At 53.4% G+C, this 19,296-nt stretch overlaps 1 protein-coding gene across 1 annotated transcript; it reads right to left on the reverse strand.

The window, feature by feature from the left end:
• Positions 1-785: 785 nt before the first annotated feature.
• VEGFC (vascular endothelial growth factor C) lies at positions 786-16,132 on the reverse strand. The gene is made up of 8 exons (XM_078864765.1): positions 16,128-16,132; positions 14,134-14,506; positions 9,604-9,700; positions 8,520-8,785; positions 5,287-5,438; positions 4,067-4,188; positions 3,071-3,284; positions 786-2,351 (listed from the first exon to the last, which is right to left on the reverse strand). Exons 1-8 carry the CDS (start codon positions 16,130-16,132, stop codon positions 2,255-2,257), a joined length of 1,326 nt encoding a protein of 441 aa, XP_078720891.1. The 3' UTR covers positions 786-2,254.
• Between the last annotated feature and the right edge of the window lie 3,164 nt (positions 16,133-19,296).

Here is a 19,296-nt window from a genome sequence, read left to right on the forward strand (position 1 = left end):
AGATACAAAAAAAATGCACGCGTAGAAAGCAACATATTTTACAAAACAAAAAACGCCAACATTGATCATGGCATATGACAGCAAATATTACCGTATTCTCTGATGTATAAAACGCTCCGGAAAGTAAGAGGCATCCCGAACTTGCGTCGGGTATCAATAAGGTTACACAAATCTGATCACACACCACCGAGCGGATTATACGACGCACCCACAACTTTTGTTTTAAAAATACAGTTGTTCAAAATAAATGGTATCTTATAATCGGGAGAATACGGCATCTCAATAAACCTGAAGTATTACGTACTCGCAATCTCAAAGGCATTTTTTTTGCGCCGCAACGATTTGGAGGAACGGTGGCGCAGTGGTTAGGGCACCGCGTCCTGAAATCCGGCCGACGCGAGTTCGATTCCCGGCCACGATTAACGTCAGTGGCGAGCGAAATCTGAACCGGTCCTGCCCCCACACCACCCCCTCTCCCCCTTTCACTAACTCGCACTGATCAGCGTGGTGAAGTATGGCCAAACAATCCCCATGACATTCTAGATTTGAAGCTTTCGTGACTGCAAGGATTCATATGCTTGGGTTTTTTCGGTAAAGTCACGTAGGTAAAAAATTTAAATTAATAAAAGTAAAATTAAAATAAAATAAAAAATCACGTTTCCGAAACGTCGTGATTTTTATTTTATTTTTTTATTTTACTTTTATTAATTTTAATTTTTTACCTACGTGACTTTACCGAAAAAACCCAAGAATATGAATCCCCATGACAGGCACGGCGTGGTGGAGGCCTTCATCCAGCAGAGGATTGACGAATGTCTGTAAATTGTAATATTATTACTCTGTTAAATATTGATCTCAAATACGATGATATTGTACGCATGGGGATTGCTCGACTGGACGAGTTAATACACCATGCACCATGAAAATATGGATTGGTTAACAGGTGTCATTGAAGGAGTTGAAAACAAACGCACATATTTGTAGCATATGATACACGCCTGTGATCCAGCACTTCGGAGGCAAGCGTTTGCGGACAGTCAAGTGACATCGTTGAGAACACTGCGAGTTTTGGAGCACCAAATAAGGTCGGCACGGTGCAAGAGGAGGGTGGTGTGTGGCAAGAACCATGCCCAGCCACCTTTGTCTCCCGAGTGATGATGGCTGAGTCGATCTAGAAGAGTCCCAGAATCGGTTCGCATAATCGCCGCTGATCATCACAGACAATGCCGGTGATGCCACCACACAATTCCATCACTTCTTTCCACATGCCAGATCCCACAAAGGTTGACAGACACCAGAACTCCAAGATCCCCTCTTCACAGTCTCACCACCACCACCACCGTCTGGGTTTGGCTTTAGGTCTTCCTGCTCGTTATCCAATTTGACACTTCCTTCAAAGAGGCCTCTTGCAGTCTCATCATCACCAGCGTCTGAATTCAGGCCATCCCCTTGCACCACGATAAGGTGCCTAATTCTGTCTCTACGAGGCTCATTTGCATGTATACTCATATGCACAGTCCATTGTGGTCCAAAATTACCTCGATAAAAACAAACCATCATCATTGTCATGATCATCATCATCATGGTCCTCTTCATCTTCTTAAACATCATCATCGTCGTCGTCCCTCCTCGGTCAATAAGTGGAGCACCGCGCAGAGAGGCCGCGTCATTTGATGCAGAGGAGTCGAAAGATTGCGGGCATTTTCATTTTTTTAATCTCAGAAACTTTTTTAAATCTCAGAAACTTGGTCCCTCCATAGAAACGTAAAATTACCACGACTGGCCCTGGACCAGAGTAAATGCAAAGACTTGCATTTACATCAATCGATCTATTTAATTGTGTGGCTATCTCTACGTTTGAGTGGGCGTGCCAGTGTCCACCATCTTGGGTGCACTGTGAAAAAAGTGCACAGTGCATATTTTGGGCTGGGTCAGGCTAGGGTCCGGGTTCGGGTTGAGGCGAGTTTGGTTTCGGATTGAGCTTGGGTCTATGTCCAAATTGAGTCTGAGCCCAGGCTACATCTGCGTCTAAGCATGATCTGCGTCCAACCCTGGGACCAAACTGGGTCCAGGCAGGGTCTGGGTCCAGGCTGGGTCTGGGTTCAGACCGGGTCTAGATCAAAGCTGGGTCTAGGGTCGATGTTGAGTCTGGGTCCAGACCTGCGTCCAGGCTGGGTCTGGGTCCAGGTTCGATCTTAGTCCAGGCTGGGTCTGGTCCCGGACCTGAGTCGAGAGCAGGCTCGGCTCCCATGGCTCAGAGGCCACGCCCCCACGGCACACAGCTGCACGAGCGCGGGTGGGTGGCGTGGCCGGGGACGCAGACAACGCGAGGACACGGGGCTCGGAGACAGCTGCACGCACAGGACCACGCAGAATCAGCGAGAGGAAGACACAGAGGGAGAGAGACATAGAGAGCGAGATATACGACAGTCGTATCTTGTCTGACCAGTTAGCCGCCCGCACTCAATGTAGCATGTGTGCGTGGTGTAACTGCCATTTCATTAAGTTCACATATCTGAACGTTTCATGTATCCTCCTGTACGTTAGTCTTTACTGTGCCCATGGCTTAACTTGTTCATAGAATATTTCCAGGGCCCTTCCAACCCATAATCCTCTTCGCTGCAGGGCTTTCTTTTTTCCATCTGACGCTCATCCCCAGACACATCACCCCATCCCCTCTGCTCACCCCCCACCCCCACCCCCCATCCCCCTGCTCACCCCCAATCCCTCCTGCTCACCCTCCATCCCCCCTGCTCACCCCCACCCCCCATCCCCCCTGCTCACCCCCCATCCCCCCTGCTCACCCCCACCCCCCCTACTCACCCCCCACCCCCCCTGCTCACCCCCACCACCACCCCCCATCCCCCTTGCTCACCCCCACCCCCCATCACCCCCACCCCCCATCCCCCCTGCTCACCCCCACCCCCCATCCCCCCTGCTCACCCCCCATCCCCCCTGCTCACTTCCACCCCCCATCCCCCCTGCTCACTCCCACCCCCCCCGCTCACCCCCCACCCCCCATACCCCCATCCCCCACCCCCCCTGCTCACCCCCACCCCCCACCCCGCACCTGCACGTCTCGGCGTGGAAGCGGCCACCGCGGCGCGCGCAGCCCTCGCGCGTCTCGGAGCACGCGCATGCGCAGCGCGCTCCGTGCGCGCCGCGCGCGCCGCGGCGGCGTCGCGGGCACGCGCGCCGGCACACGCACGCGCACGACTCCTCGTCGAGCGCGCGACCCGGGCCGCACGTGCGCGCCGGGGGAGCCGCCAGCGGTGGATCCGGAACTGCGGGGGAGCGGCGGGGTAGGGGATGGGAAGGGGGGGGGGGTGCACCCGGTTAAGGTCACCGTCAAGGTCAGCGATGAGAATGTCGAGGTCAAAGGTGAAGATCGTTCAAGGTGGAGGGCCCCCAGGTTTCATGAATCGCTTTCCTTCCTTCCGATTGGGTGGCTCAGCAGAAGAGCGAGTGGCTCGCGATCGGAAGGTTGCAAATTACAATCCTCGTCTGCTATGAAAAAGGGCCCGTGCCAGAAACGTCACCTTTATATATATACTCCTTGAGGGGCCACAGTATTGTTTACAAATGTTTTTTTATTTGATTAAAAGAGGGCGGCAAGACGCCTCCGCAATGGGAAACACCGTCCGGTTTTTGAAAAACGACGGTAAAATGTTTGCTTATGAAAGTTGCTGTTTTACAATCGTGTTTTCTCCTAATCTTGAAGTATTTTCTCAGAATTCGTGCCAAACGTAGTACCACAACAACTTCTGTTTAATGAAGATAAACGTTGCTGCTGCTGCTGTTGCTCATGCTGCGTTAACGCTGAAGCCGAGTTGATAACGACGCTGCTGCCATTGCTGCTGCTGCTGATGATGATTATACGACGTTACTGCTATTCTGGCTGATGCTACTGCAGCCCATATTGCAGCTACTATTGCTGATGGTGATACTGCTTGCTGTGACAGGCGGGGGGATGGAGAGAGAGAGAGGGACTGCTCGTTTGCATATCCTGTATTTTTGTTTTTCTTTTCACGAGTGAGATATTTCACGGGCGATGTCCCACACTCACGCCAATAGCTGAAGTGTGGTGCCAGCAGCGCCTCCAGCCTGGGCACGCAGGCGCACGAAAGGTCATCCCACAGGTGCCCGGATCCGCATTCGACCTCGGCGCCTCCCCTCACGGGCGCGCAGCTGAGAGACGCGGAAAAAGACAATCCGCTTTTTTCCTCTGGTCACCTCTATCCGATCGACCGGAATGAACAAACGAATGTCGTTGTTGTTGTTGTTTCGATTTAAAGCTTTCGTGACTGCAGGGATTCATCTTCTTGGTTCTTTCGGTAAAGTCACGTCGAAGGGAAATAATAAAATAATAAAAATAAAACATAATAACTTAATTATTTCCCTTCTACGTGACTTTACCGAAAGAACCAAAAAGTTGATGTTGTTGTTTGTTTGCGCAAGCAAATTCTGGACCGAGTCACGTGCTCGTGTATCCATGATGAGCCACGCCGAGTCGCAAGAAACTTTCTTTCAAGAGGGTCACTGGCCGCTGACACCGGGGTGTCTTATTCATTTATTTCAAGGCCTTTACATTGCCGCTCACCCACCAGCGGCGAAAATTTGAACCGGTCTTAAAGTGAGTGCGGGTGCGTAAACAGCACTCGGGGGGAGACAAAGGCGGCCGAGCGTGGTACTGGACCACTCTCTCGCTCGTGTGCCGTGACGGCCTTCGTAGGTTGCTCGCCCCAACCGCCTGGCCCACGTGACAGTTTTAGCAATCACTAGGAACGTGCAGCGTGTACCCACTGAAGTCTGATTCGAATAGAAATGATTTGGTCGACTCGAAATGACGCATCGATGGGGTGTCGCAAGTGCTGGTCGAGTTTGGTAAAGGCAGCTCAAACCTAACACCTCTAACTCGGACAACCAAGCCCTGTCCCTAGCCCCTTTAACTCGGTCCTAGCCCTGTGCCCTCGCTCGAACTCTTGCCCATAACCCCAACCCTAAACCCTATCCTGAATCCCTTAACCCTCTCTCCTTGCCCGAACCCTAAGCCCTCACTGTAGAACCGTACCACTAATTATGCGCGAACACCGACACGAACCCTCATCCCAAACCCCCAAAACGTGACCCCCCTAACCCTGAAACCCATAAACCCATAAACCCATAAACCCTAACCCCTTAACCACGAAGCTGGCCTTAAACCTCCACCGTCCCTTGAAGGCTTTAAGCCCATCTCGAACGCTAACCGCGCGCGCGCGCTCTCCCCACGGGGCGCCCCGAAGGTACCCGCTCTCCGGGGTCTCCCCGAGGGCGCGGCGGATGATGGCGTGGGAGTGACGCGCCGCGTCGGCGCGTGACAAGCAGCGGCACGTGGTGTGGTTCACGAAGCTCACGGTCACGGCCTCCAGGCGAACCGAGCTCACGGAAATCTCGATCAGCTGCACGGACACACACACACACATCCCTATAAAGATAAAGATCCCCCGTAAAGACTTAACAGGCTGTAGGGGCAAGTGCTGTTTGCGAGCACCTATGAAGGCCGCAACGGTACACGAGGGGGTGGGTGGCCAGCACCACGCCCGACCGCCTTTGTCTCCCCAGTGGCAATGTTTACACACCACACCAGGTACTCATTTGAGGCTGAGTCGACCTAGGGGAGGCCCGGGACCGGTTCAGATAATCGTCACGGGTGTTGGCCGTGAGCGGGAATCGAACCCGTGTCGCCGGGTTCATAGCGCAGCGCGCTAACCGCTACACTATCGCTCCCCACATCCCTATTGACACACACACACACACATCCTTTTTGACAACAACAACCGCCATTCGCCGCTAAGTGTCGGTGACGCCACCACGGCGCTTGTGCCAGGCTAGGTGCACGTTGATGCGTCGAACGCCCGCCGGCAGGAGGTCACGGGGCAGACCCAGATGCCACGGGTCGACTGACTGAGATGGCTGGCCGATGCACCACCTGTGTCCCCTACTGTGTCAACACACATCCTTACAGACACACACAGGTCCTTATAGACACACACACATCCTTATAGACACACAAAGACAAAGATCCCCCGTATAGCCTGAACAGACTGTTGGGGCAAGTGCTGTTAGCGAGCACCTATGAAGGCCAGAACGTCTCCCCAGTGGCGATGTTTACACACCGCACCAGGTACTCATTTGAGACTGAGTCGACCTAGGGGAGGCCCAGGACCGCATCAGATAGTGGTCACCGATGTTGGCTGTGAGCAGGAATCGAACTCGGGTCGCTAGGTTCGTAGCGTAGCGCGCTAACCGCTACACCCCCCCCCCATCCCGATAGACACACACAGTTCTCTATAGGCACATAGATCCTTATAAACACACAAATTCTTATAGACACACACATCCCTATAGACACACACACATCCTGCAAGACACATGTCCTTATAGACACCCATAGATCCCTAAACATACACAGATCCCTAAAAGACGCACACACATCCCTATATACATACACATATCCTTATAGACACACACACACACACATCCCGAAAGACACAGATATTCTTAAAGACACACATACACATCCCTATGGACACACACACATCCTTAAAGACACAGAGATCCTTATAGACACACATACAGATCCCTAAATATACACACATCTCTACAGACACATACATCCCTAGAGACACACATACAGATTCCTATATACACACACATAGATCCCTACAGACACACACACAGATCCCTACAGACACACACACATCCCTATAGACACACACACAGATCCCTACAGACACACACATACACACACACATCCCTATAGACACACACATCCCTATAGACACACTCACAGATCCCTACAGACACACACATACATAGATCCCTACAGACACACACACATCCCTAAAGATACACACATACACACACACACATCCCTACAGACACACACATCGTCTGTCATCCGCCCTACCTATCTGGCCTCTCTATGTACAATGAAGAAGGGCCATTGCCCGAAACGTCACCAACTTTATGCTCATCAGGACGATGACCATGACAGTGATAACGACGACGATGATGATGATATCAATAACAATGATAATCATTATGACTCCGATGATAAATCAATGCAAAGATAGCCATGGTGACGAAGGTGGCCGTGTCGGTGATACGCGACCACCACGATATTGTCAACTCGCATGGCCTCCTAAATGCCCCCACAACTCCAAGACAGATTAACTTAACCAAAAAAAACTTCACCTAAAAACGTGATACTCAAAGTGTGTCAGCGTGTGTGTGTGTGTGTGCCAGTCTCCCAGTGTGAGTGTGATTCTAAAGTGTGTCAGTGTGTGTGTGTGTGTGCCAGTCTCCCAGCGTGAGTGTGATACTAAAGTCTGTCAGCGTGTGTGTGTGCCAGTGTCCCCGCGTGACACTAAGAGTGTCAGTGAGTGTGCCAGTGTTCCCAGCGTGAGCGTGGCACTAAAGTATGTCAGCGAGGGTGTCATTGAGTAAGTAGCTCTGTGAGTGAAGCAGCTGAGTGCACGAGTCACGGACAAAACGCAACGTGCCCGTTGACATTCTGCAGCGTAATCGGACGAATCTAAAAGACGCCGAGGGCTTGTTGAGGGAGCGAGGACTCTGGGCTTGAACGCACGGAGGAGAAGGGTGAGGTGCTCAGGCCAGAGGTCGCAACTGGGTACCCGATACCCGTACCCTACCCGATACCCGGCTACCCGTACCCGGCCGGGTACGGGTACCCGTTTGCGACCCTGGTGCGGCCGGGTACGGGTAAGGAATCAAAACCCGTTTGCGACCTCTGGCTCAGGCCAACGTGTACAACACTCAACATGCCTGTCAATAACACTGCTTGGCCTTTGAAAAATATATATATCTAAACGGGTGACGTTTCGGGCAATGACCCCTTCTTCACAGCACGTAGAGAGAGGCCAGAGTGGGTAAGAGTTGTAGACTACACGTCGTCGTCGTCGTTGTTGTTGTCGTATCAGACTTAAGCACAGACAAGGAAGGCATCGACATGCCGAAAGGTCACGAGGCAGGGAATTCCAGACTCGCAGGAGCCGCAGGAGAAGGAAGAGCGAGCGAGCTCCCATGGGAGTCGGCGATTGAACCGATAGCGACGATGACAATGATGACAAAAAAACGCGACGTTTCGGACAACTGCCCTTCGTGAGCAGGTAAACAAAACGTGCTATGAAGAAGGACCATTGTCCAAAACGTCGTAAATTGTTTTCTTGCTCAGGCCGCAATGCTATTGACGAATGTGTTGAGTGCTGTTGTTGTTATTGTTGCCGATCGTGATGACCACAACACCGCTGATGATGGCGATGATGACCGTAGCAGTGGTGGTAACCACGACTCGTAGTGACAGTCGAACTTCCTCCGCACCGTACGTAGCCAACACGTGCATCGTCGGAGGTGCGGCGGTGAGTTGCGCCGGTGGGTGGGATGAAGCACAACAAACTAAAAGCAACAACAACAACAACACAAAGTTCGTTTTTGAACCGTGGCATGGCTGCGCGAACCGTCTTGCTGATGTACTCGTAGCTCGTGTTCACGCACTGCAGCCCCTCCGAGTTGCAGCAGCCGCCGCAGCGATGCAGCGCCACGCAGGGCGGCTTGAAGAACGAGGCGCTGCCGGAGCCCCCACCCTCGGCGTCCGCGCCCCCGGGGCCCCAGCCGCTGCCCCACGCCGCCCCGGGGGCCGCCCTCTCGCCCGCGCGCTCGCGCGCCACGTCGACGCACACCTCGCGCGGCACGCAGCGCGTCTTGTGCCACTCGCGGTCGATGCCTTGAGGAAGACGTGGGGGGCAGGCGGGGCGGGGGGGAGGGAGAGGGAGGGGAGGCGGAGGTTTGGGACGAGTGACACCTTCATTAATATCGTTAGCAGTTGCAACAGCATCAACAGCGGCAGCACCTACAGCACCAACAGCAGCAGCATCAACAACAACAGCAGCAGCATCAACAGCAGCAGCAATAGCAGCAGCAGCACCAACAGCAGCAGCAGCATCAACAGCAGCAGCATCATCAACAACATCAGCAGCATCAACAGCAGCAGCAATAGCAGCAGCACCAACAGCAGCAGCAGCATCAACAGCAGCAGCATCAACAGCAGCAGCAGCAGCAGCAGTATCAACAGCAGCAGCAGCAACAGCAGCAGCAATATCAGCAGCAGCAATATCAGCAGCAGCAATATCAGCAGCAGCAATAGCAGCAGCAGCAATAGCAGCAGCAGCAATAGCAGCAGCAGCAGCATCAACAGCAGCAGCAGCATCAACAGCAGCAGTATAAACAGCAGCAGCAATAGCAACAGCAGCAGCAATAGCAACAATAGCAGCAGCAGCCTCATCATAATTGATGATGCCCATGGTGATGATGACGAAGATGCCCGTGATGAGGATGATCGTGATGATGATGCCCTGGATGATGGTGATGCCCGTGATTATGATGGTGATGATGATGCCCGCGATGATGATGGCCTTGATGATGATGCCCATGATAATGATGGTGATGATGATGCCCGCGATGATGATGGCCTTGATGATGATGCCCATGATAATGATGATGCTCGTGATGATGATGATCGTGATGATGATGATGTTCACGCACTCTCCCAGTTAATGTTGAACGTGGCCGGAGTCCCCGAGCGCTTGAGGCGACAGCGAACGAGGCTCCACGGCGAGGGTTGTGAACTCATAGACACGCCCTGTGCACATCATCATCATCACAGACACCCCCTGTGCACATCATCATCACACACACACCCCTGTGCACATCAACACGGGTACCCACATCATCATCATCATCACACACACCCCCTGTGCACATTAACACGGGTACCCTCATCATCATCATCACACACACCCCCTGTACACATCAACACGGTACCCACATCATCATCATCATAGACACACCCTGTGCACATCAACACGGGTACCCACATCATCATCACGGGTGCACACCTACTAACACACTTTGTTATCCCACTCACGCTGGGATACTTGCAACAACAACAACAAGCGCCATTCGCCATTAAGTGGCGGTGACGTCACCACGGCGCTTGTGCCAGGCTAGGTGCACGTTAAAGGCCACGTGAAGTGTCGAACGCCTGCTGATAGGAGGTCACGGGGCAGACCCAGCAGGTGCCACGGGTCGACTGCTGATGCACCACCTGTGCCCCCTACTGTGCCAACTTGCTGTGCTTTAGCCACCCGGCGCTCCGCTCGTTGTTGTGAGCGTCTTTCCTCCGCCCTCCGTTGTTGTTGGAGGGCGACTGCCTCCAACTGCCCAGTAGCGTCCTTCACGAGCCTCCTCCACAGAGGCCGATCTTGACATGGCTGGTACCAGTTATCGACAAGTCCACTTAGCTCCACGTCCTCCTGTGCTACATCACTCCATCTCTTCTCTAGCCCGTGCCGCGCCCATTTAGCTCCCTCTATCCAGCCGAACAAAAGCTGTTTAGGCATGCGGTGGCTGGGCATGCGGGCTACATGACCCAGCCAACGCAGCCTTGCCTGCCGGAGGAGCTCACCGATGGGACTTTGTCCAGGTCCTTCAAGGATATGTGAGCTCCTCACACAAGCCAGCCTGGTTAAACCCAGGATGGATCGTAGGCAGGCCAGCCTAAATGTTTTTAACTGGTGAAGATGTTCCATTAGGGGCGGTCCACGTTTCGCAAGCGTAGATAAGGGAGGGCATGAATGGGTCCGAGAAGACCTGAAGCTTCGTGTGGAGCGACAGACCAGGTATCTTCCACACAGCGTCACGCAACCAATGAAAAGATAATGCCGCTCGACTGATTCGGAGTGAGACCTCTGATGTCAAACCGGAGCCGGTCATGAGCACATTGCCCAGATATGGAAAACTCCCCACTCTCTCCACAACTACCCCAATACCAATTGGGAGTTGTGGGGGTAGAGTGTCCGATGGTACAAAATACCCAGGCAGGTGCTTAGTTTTGGTGGGGCTGATGGTAAGGCCCCACCTCTTAGTGGCATGCTCCAGTTCAGCAGCAACGCCTGCAACTCCCCCTCTGAGTGAGCAGCAATTACCAGATGATCAGCATACGTAACATGGTTTACCAATAGGGAGCCATCCCTTGACCACCCCCGAGCATCGATCAGCCTCCCATTGTCTCTGTACGAGATGGAAATTCCTCTGGTACAGCCATCAAAGGCTTCACGAACTACGTGGTCGAAATAGATGTTAAATAATGTGGGAGCCAGAGGACATCCCTGTCGCACACCAAGGTGAACATGGAATGGCTCCGACTCCCAGCCACGTAGTTTTACCCGGGCCCGCTCACCATCATGAAGGTCCTTAATGATCGTGAGCAGAGGGTCAGGGACTCCGACAGCACGAAGAACAACCCAGAGCCCAGGCCTACTGATGGTATCATAGGCCTTGACCAGGTTAATAAAGCAGAGATGTAAGTCTTGTTGAAATTCCCTACACATCTGCTGTAGCAGACGGACAGAAAACATGGCATCTGTGCAGGACCGCCCTTTCATGAAACCGCATTGAGGCTCCGAAAGCCTCTCCTCAGCGTGCCTAGCAAGGCGATGTTGAATAATCTTTTCCAGGACCTTTCCCGGCACACTGAGGAGTTAGATGCTCTTATAGTTGTTACAGTCTGTGCGGTCCCCCTTCTTAAAGAGGGGGGCCACCAGGACATCCTTCTAATCCTGCGGAACCCATCCAGTGGTCCAGACTGTTGTTATGGTGTCATGTAGGGCAGTCTGTGCACAAACGCCACCCTCCCTCAGCATTTCGCTTGGGAGATCATCTCTGCATGGTGCCTTTCCTGGTCTCAGACTCTGGATCGCCATCATTACTTCCTCAACAGATGGCACCTCAGCCAGCCACTCACAGGGGGTGACTTCTTCTTCCAGCCTCAGTAGGGTTATCCCCACTTTGCCCCACGATGTTTTCCAGGCTGAGGGATTTCCCCTCCCGCAGGACCTCACATAAATGCTCAGCAAATCTGCAAACCTGTTCCTGGGGGTCAGAGATTGGATCACCGTTCTTTCCACCTAATGATGGTAAGAGGTGTGGCGCTGCAGGTTACTTTTTTATGGAATTAAAGAGCGATTTGTGATCGCGAGTTACTGAGGCAAATTCCATCTCCTCAGCACCCTGCGACCACTACCCATCCTTGCAGCGCCTCACGGCTCTCCGAACCTCCGAGTGAAGTCTGCAGTAAGCCTCCTCATTTTCTGACGTGGAATTCTGTAGACGATGAAAGTCGGCCTGTCACTTTTTCCAGTCAGCCTGAACACCTCTGTCAGCCAGGGTCACTGGGGAGGTCTGGACCGTGTACTCAAAGCAGCCATTGCAGCTGCTTGAACCACAGTCCTGAACCTCGTCCATTTCCCTCGACATCAGGAGGAGTGGGGGACGATGATAACTCGAGCCGCAAGCGATGATGAATTTCTCGCTTGCAACTTTCATCAGCTAGCTGAAACCAGGCCACTATGGGTTTGAATGGGGTCCTGGGTGTACACCCACCACTGGAGTGGAAGAATGGCAGGCGCATCTTACAGATGACAAGTCGATGGTCAGTGGGCAGATCAGCTCCACGGTAGGTCCTGGTGTCAAGGACATGGGTCCACATCCGCTGTTCTGTCACTATGTAGTCCAGCAGATGTTCTTGCTTGGACCCGGAATGCATCCATGATGTTGTGTGGATGCGCCGATGCCGGAAGAGCATGTTGGTAATTACAAACTCATGGGCTGCACAAAAATCTAGCAGCCTCCTGCCATTATTGAGCTGATCTGGCCCATGCCTTCCAATCACTCCAGACCAGGTGCCAGCATCATGGGCAACTCGGGCATTAAAGTCACCCAACAAGATGACTCTATCCTGAGTGGCCACTTTAGCTAGAACCTGTGACAGGAGGTCATAGATGGCATCTGACTCATCTGCCTTGCCTGCATCCCTCCACGGATGTTCGTCTTCGGTGGGGGCATAAGTATCCACGACCACCACTCCTCACCTCTGTTTTATGGGAAGGCGAGCCCAAAGTAGCCTGGGGCTTACAGCTTCCAACACCTCACTGCCACGCTCCCACGCCCCCTTCATTATTTTGTTCCGAAGAAGAGTCACTCCCTGTTGTTTGGCAATCTCCTGCCCTGAGTAGAGGACTGTCCACTCCTCATGGTGGCAGGAGCCAGAGCCGGTCCACCGGACCTCCTGAATACCACAGAGATCCAGGCAGTACCGGTCCAGCTCCCGACAGAGGAGTGGCAGCCTCTCCTCCACAGTGAGCATTCGAACATTCCACGTGGCCACCCGCAGTGACTTTTAGCTGTTTCTGGAGGAACCCCGAGGGTAATGATTCAATCTCCTGGCTCTGCCAAATGGAGTTTGGCCAGGAGACGTCATGGATGCCTGTCCCCCCGGGGCCTCCGGCACGAGCTTAATTAGAGTGTTATTTCGTGGTTTAGTGGCACTTGGATTGAAGGTGAAGGGGTTAGCAGCCCCTCGCACCCGTCCAGAGCCCCATTTGGCCGATGTGGTGGCTACAAACGGCATGAGGGGAATGGCCAATCGAAATTTGCCCTCCCCACATGGCACTGCTCACCACAGCGTTACCGTCCGGCACCAACGATGAGGTAGGGGGTTGTTTTAGGACAATGGCACACACACACTGACACACTTTAGTATCACACTCACGCTGGGACAATGGCACACACACACTGACGCACTTTAGTATCACACTCACGCTGGGACACACGCACATTAACACGCGAAGTAACGCACACACATTGACACAGTGGTACATGCACACGACAAAGATCCTCCCTATAGCTTGAACTGGCAAGTGTTGTTGGGGCAAGCGTTGTTAGCGAGCACCACCTATGGTACGGAGACACGAGGCGGCAGTGTGGCCAGCACTGCTGCCCGCCGCCTTTGTCTCATCGACGACGATGTTTGACACATCGCACCAGGAACTCATTTGAGGCTCAGTTGATCTAGGAGAGGCCCAACACCCGTTCAGATGATTACCGCTGATCTTAGCCGGAATCGAACCTGGACGGCGGGGTTCGTAGCGCACTGCGCTGACTACAACACAACCGCCCCCCTCCCCAACAACAGCAGTACACACAACACACACACACACAGAAACACACACTCACCTCGTAACCACCACGCGTGTCGCTCACTCCTCCCGTCGCGGGGTCCGATCGAACCTGAACCCTTGACACTCCGGGGCGAGGCAGAGCCGAGGTGCAGGGAAGAGACCACGGTCCCATGAGGACCACCACCACCATCATCATCATCAGCAGCCTCCGCTTCATGATCATCTGAGCCGTCTTCAAAGGAGTCGCCGTGGCTCTCAGTGAGCTGACCTCATGCCTGACCCTGCTAGTTCCCACGATGACGATGGCAGTGGCAGCGGTGATGATGACGACGACGGCGGTGGTGATGATGGTGATGATGGTAATGATGATGGAAGACAGCAGCGGCGCGATGGTGCAGGCAGAGCTACGAGGATGAGAATCCGCATGGCTCGACGTCCGGCGGCGAGGTCACCTTGGTGGAGTCGGATCGACGCGAGAGGAATTCGCGGTGCTCAGTCGCGTCTGGGGCTTCTCTCACCGGCGAGTCTCCGCCATGAAGCGCCGCAGGAGACTCGAGGAGAGAGAGGAGAGGCTCCGGGAGAGAGATAGCGAACAGCTGGGAGGCTCGTGATGTGGTGGCCGGTATTGTCGATGTGGTCGATGATGATGATGATGGCACCGGTGATGCGATGATGCAGATGATGATGTGGTGGTGTTGGGGATGATGATGGGACCGGTAATGTGGTGGTGATGATGAGACCGGGTATGTGGTGGTGATAATGGGACCGGTGATGTGGTGGTGATTATGGGACCGGTGATGTGGTGGTGATGGTGATGATGGGACCGGTGATGATGTGGTGGTGGTGATGATGGGACCGGTGATGATGTGGTGGTGGTGATGGGACCGGTGATGATGTGGTGGTGGTGATGGCACCGGTGATGATGTGGTGGTGGTGGTGGTGGTGGCACCGGTGATGATGTGGTGGTGGTGGTGATGGCACCGGTGATGATTTGGTGGTGGTGATGACGGGACCGGTGATGATGTGGTGGTGGTGGTGATGGGACCGGTGTTGTGGCGATGTCTCCACAGGTCTCGCCCGCAGCAGAAGTGAGAGGCACTACTTGCACTGCACACTTTTACGCTCAGTACGGACCCCCCCCCCCCCCCATTGCCTCCTCCAACCCCATCCCCCTCCACTGCCTCCTCCCCCCACCCCCTCCTCCAACCCCCCCCCCCACTGCCTCCTCCCCCCTCCTCCAACCCCCTCCCCCCCACTGCCTCCTCCCCCCACCCCCTCCTCTAACCCCCCTCCCCCCGTCGGTGCCAAAAACCCTCGGCGGCCAGCAGCGGAAATGTGCGGTGTAAATAGCGGAGGGGAGGAGAAGGGAGGAGGAGGAGAGAGGACGCAGAAGGGAGGAGAGGGGATACGGGAGGAGGGACGAGAGGGAGGAGGAGGAGGTCTGAGGAGTGCAGGAAGAAAGGGGCGAGGGGAGAGGAAGGAGAGGAACGGGAGGATGTGGATGGAGAAGAGGAGAGTGGAGGAGAGGAGGACATCGAGTCGAGGGAGAGATGACGAAGATGCTGATGATGCTTCAGCTGCTGCTCATCACACGGTGATCCTGCTGCTGATGTTGACCTAAGTCAACCCTGACCTGCACATAAACTCAATCCCAGAAATGTTTACGCAAGCGATCGTTACTGTCGCTGTAAACAATACAATTAAGACTGTCAACCCTTTTAAAACTCGCACCAAAATCGTCACGCGCGCTTGTGCGCAGCCATTCATTTCACCCCGGGGCTGCTCCGGGTCGGCGACGGCACACCACATCCAGTATAACCCCCCCCCCCTTCCTTCCTCGGCTGCGGCTGCCGGTCACGTTCCCGCTCCAGTTTGCCAGTGACCCAGACAAGACCCAGCGAGACTTTCGATGCCTGTCCACAGCACACGCCGAGTGACGTTCGCGCGCTTCACGATCCAGCCGCGGTCCGTTCCACCGTGCGATGAAGACCTTCCCGAGCCGCCGCCATCAACTCGCTCTCCTGCGACGCAACAATCCACCGAGCTGACCTCATCGCTCCATCTCCTCGACGGACGTGCTCTCGGGAGCGTTTCCATTCTCTCCCTTGGCTGCCACTCCGCCGTTGCGAACGAAACTGTTATCTTTTCACCCGTGACCCTATTTTTTTTTTACTATTTTTTTTAATTATTTGAACAGGTAAGCACCACTGAGCTACACAGTGGCTTGTCACCGTGTTGAAATGTAAAGCAGCCAAATACTCGACTCTTTAAACGCGTGATGTTGATTCTCAACGTGGAAGGGGGGAAAAGCCGGAGGACCCGGAGAAAAATCCACGCGACCATGGGAAAAGAGAGAGAGACACGCAAACTCCAAAAATACAGCAGCAGGCGCCAGGGTCGGGGATCGAACCACCCACCCACTACCTCCCGTATACCAGGCGAGGGAGTTAACATCTCACCACCTGAGTTGCTTCATTGCTGTAACTTCAATACTTTATTTTCTTTCGTTTTCCTTTTGTCCGTTTGGTGAACCCCAGGTCAGTCGCTCTTGCGACTCATAGCTGGTCACTTTTGAGTTGTCAGCCTGGTCAATAAACAGAACAATGAACTCAACTCGCCTCCGTTTGTATGCATGTCGAACGTCTTACGTCGCCAGCCGACAAGCAAACTAAACACAAAAAGTCAGTCCGAAAGAAATGTGCTCTCCAATACACGCGGTTCGTGCCGTGAATGAGCGACTGCATGCCCGCGCGCCTCTACTAAGGACGGCGAAATATAATAAACTACATTTAAACAAAACAAAAAAATCCCCCTACTTAGGCCCGCATACCTGAGTCAAGTTAGCAATGTTAAGGATGGCGTGCGACAGTTAAGTTCAAGCAAATGTTACTTCGGTTTGACGTCACGTTTACATCCTGGGGAAAATTGTAGCCAACGCTGACCAGCTTCTGCAGGCATTCTCAATCGCAGCTCACGCGCGCGTTATCGCCAACAACACACGCACACTCGCCCACGCGCGCGCATACACACAAAGACAAAGCCCCCTCCCCCCCCCCCCGTATAGCCTTAACAGACTCTTGGGGCAAGTGTTGTTAGCGAGTAGCACCTATGATGGGTGGCCAGCATCACGCCCCGATCGCCTTTGTCTCCCGAGTGGCCACCAGGTACTTATTTGAGGCCGAGTCGACCCAGGGGAGGTCCAAGACCGGTTCAGATAATCGTCACTGGTGTTGGCCGTGAGCGGGAATCGAACTCGGGTGGACGGGTTCGTAGAGCGCAGCGCGCTAACCGCTGCACCACCGCTCTCCATACATCTACACACACGATCTCACCCACATCCACAGGCTCGTATACACACACACGCGCACTGATAAACATATACACACTCACCCACATAGGCATTTACACTGGCTCATACACAGAGAAACATATACACAGACGCATGCATAACACACACAGAGGTACTCACATGCACAAACATACACAGACGGAAGCGCGCACACACACAGACTACCGATCTCACCCAAATACACAAACACAGACGCATACACACAACGACAAAGATCCCCCATATAGCCTTTTAACAGATTGTTGGGGCAAGGGGTGTGCCGGGTGAGTGTGACCAACACCACGCCCGGCCGCCTTTGTCTCCCCAGTGCTGATATTCACACACTTTACCTGGCGCTCGTTTAAGGCTGAGTCGACCTAGGTGAAGGCCGAGGACTGGGGCCGGGTTCAAACAGTCTGCAACCGTGAGCGGGAATCAAAACTCGCGTCGCCGGTTTCGTAGCGCGGTGCGTTGACCACTGCGCCACCGCTCACGGACAAAGCACGTGGTCTCTGGGCGCAGTTCAGCTGCGCAAGGGAGAGAGGGTCAAGCAAGACCGTAGGCATAGAGTCAACATTGGGGGGGACCAAATCTTCCAAGGGGTCTGGGGGTCCCCCCCCCAGAAAAAAAAATTGAAATTTGAAAACGATCGCGTAGACTTTTCTCTGGGACCTCCGGGGTTTCTCTTCACATTTAGAATCAACGTGCGTTTAGCGTATTTGGCAGCTATACATTTCCAACACGATAAGCCACTTCGTTGAGCTATCATTTGTGACCATGTCGCTTCTGAAAAAGAGCTGCATAGCTCAGTAGGCCTAACCTAATAAAATAAAAATAAACGTTTTCATTAGTTTTAATTTAGTCCTCGTAAATGTTTATTACATTATACACGCTATACGATCCAATCCCAAAATAAACAAACGACGCATCATATGCTGGGAAAGCCTGCAACGAAAATTAACGGGGGTAAGGATTCCCGTGCGGCTCTGATCGTATATCAGCGTCTTGATGACGCGCATTGGAATGTGTCGTGAGTGGCAAGGCAAGTCGGTGGACTGGCAACTGCCAACGAATGACCCGAGGTGGCCCATGTGGCTCAGAGGTCAGAGGTCAGAGGGCCGAGCTGGCACCGTTGAGATCCTGGGTTTGACTCCAGGTAGCTGCACGTGACTAAAACCGTGTAGTGGTCTCATCCCCCGTTCTGTATGTATATTGAACTTCTTTCGCATCGTACGTAGGCAACGGTGCTTATCGGAGGTGCAGGGGAAGGACAACTAATCACAAAAAGCAGTTCTAAAGAAATTAGTTTTCAAACACATTACCAATGACTGCACACACACACACAAACTACCACATCCAAAAAAAATTGGGACAAATTCCAGCACTGAGAATTTACAAAAAAGATTGCTTTTACTGTCACGTCAGAGCGAGCGGGTAAGGTCCAGGTAAGGCCCACTGAGCGAATTAGCTCTTTTTCAGAAGCGACCTGGCCACAAGTGATAGTCCAATGAAGTGGCTTATCATCATGTGGATATTTATAGCAGCCAAATACTCTAAACGCGTGTTTTAAATATGGAGGGAAAACCCGGAGGACCCGAATAAAATCCACGTGACCACGAGGAGAGAGAGACACGCAAACTACAAACATACAGGTGTCAGGGTTGGGATGGAACCCACGACATCCTGTATACCAGGCGAGGTAGTTAACATCTCGCCACCCTGGCGCCCTAACTTGAGATCTCGGACGTAGTTCTGCGACATCCACTTCGGCGGGGCCGTTGCCCATCACGAAGGATTCGCGCACCAACTCTGCGAGAGATCCCAATGGATTCTTCGTCCGGTGACGGACGCGACGCCAATAACGCACTCGGGACGGAAATGGTCGGTAAA

Source organism: Lampetra fluviatilis, chromosome 19, assembly GCF_964198595.1.
Source record: "Lampetra fluviatilis chromosome 19, kcLamFluv1.1, whole genome shotgun sequence".
Lineage (NCBI taxonomy): Eukaryota > Metazoa > Chordata > Hyperoartia > Petromyzontiformes > Petromyzontidae > Lampetra > Lampetra fluviatilis.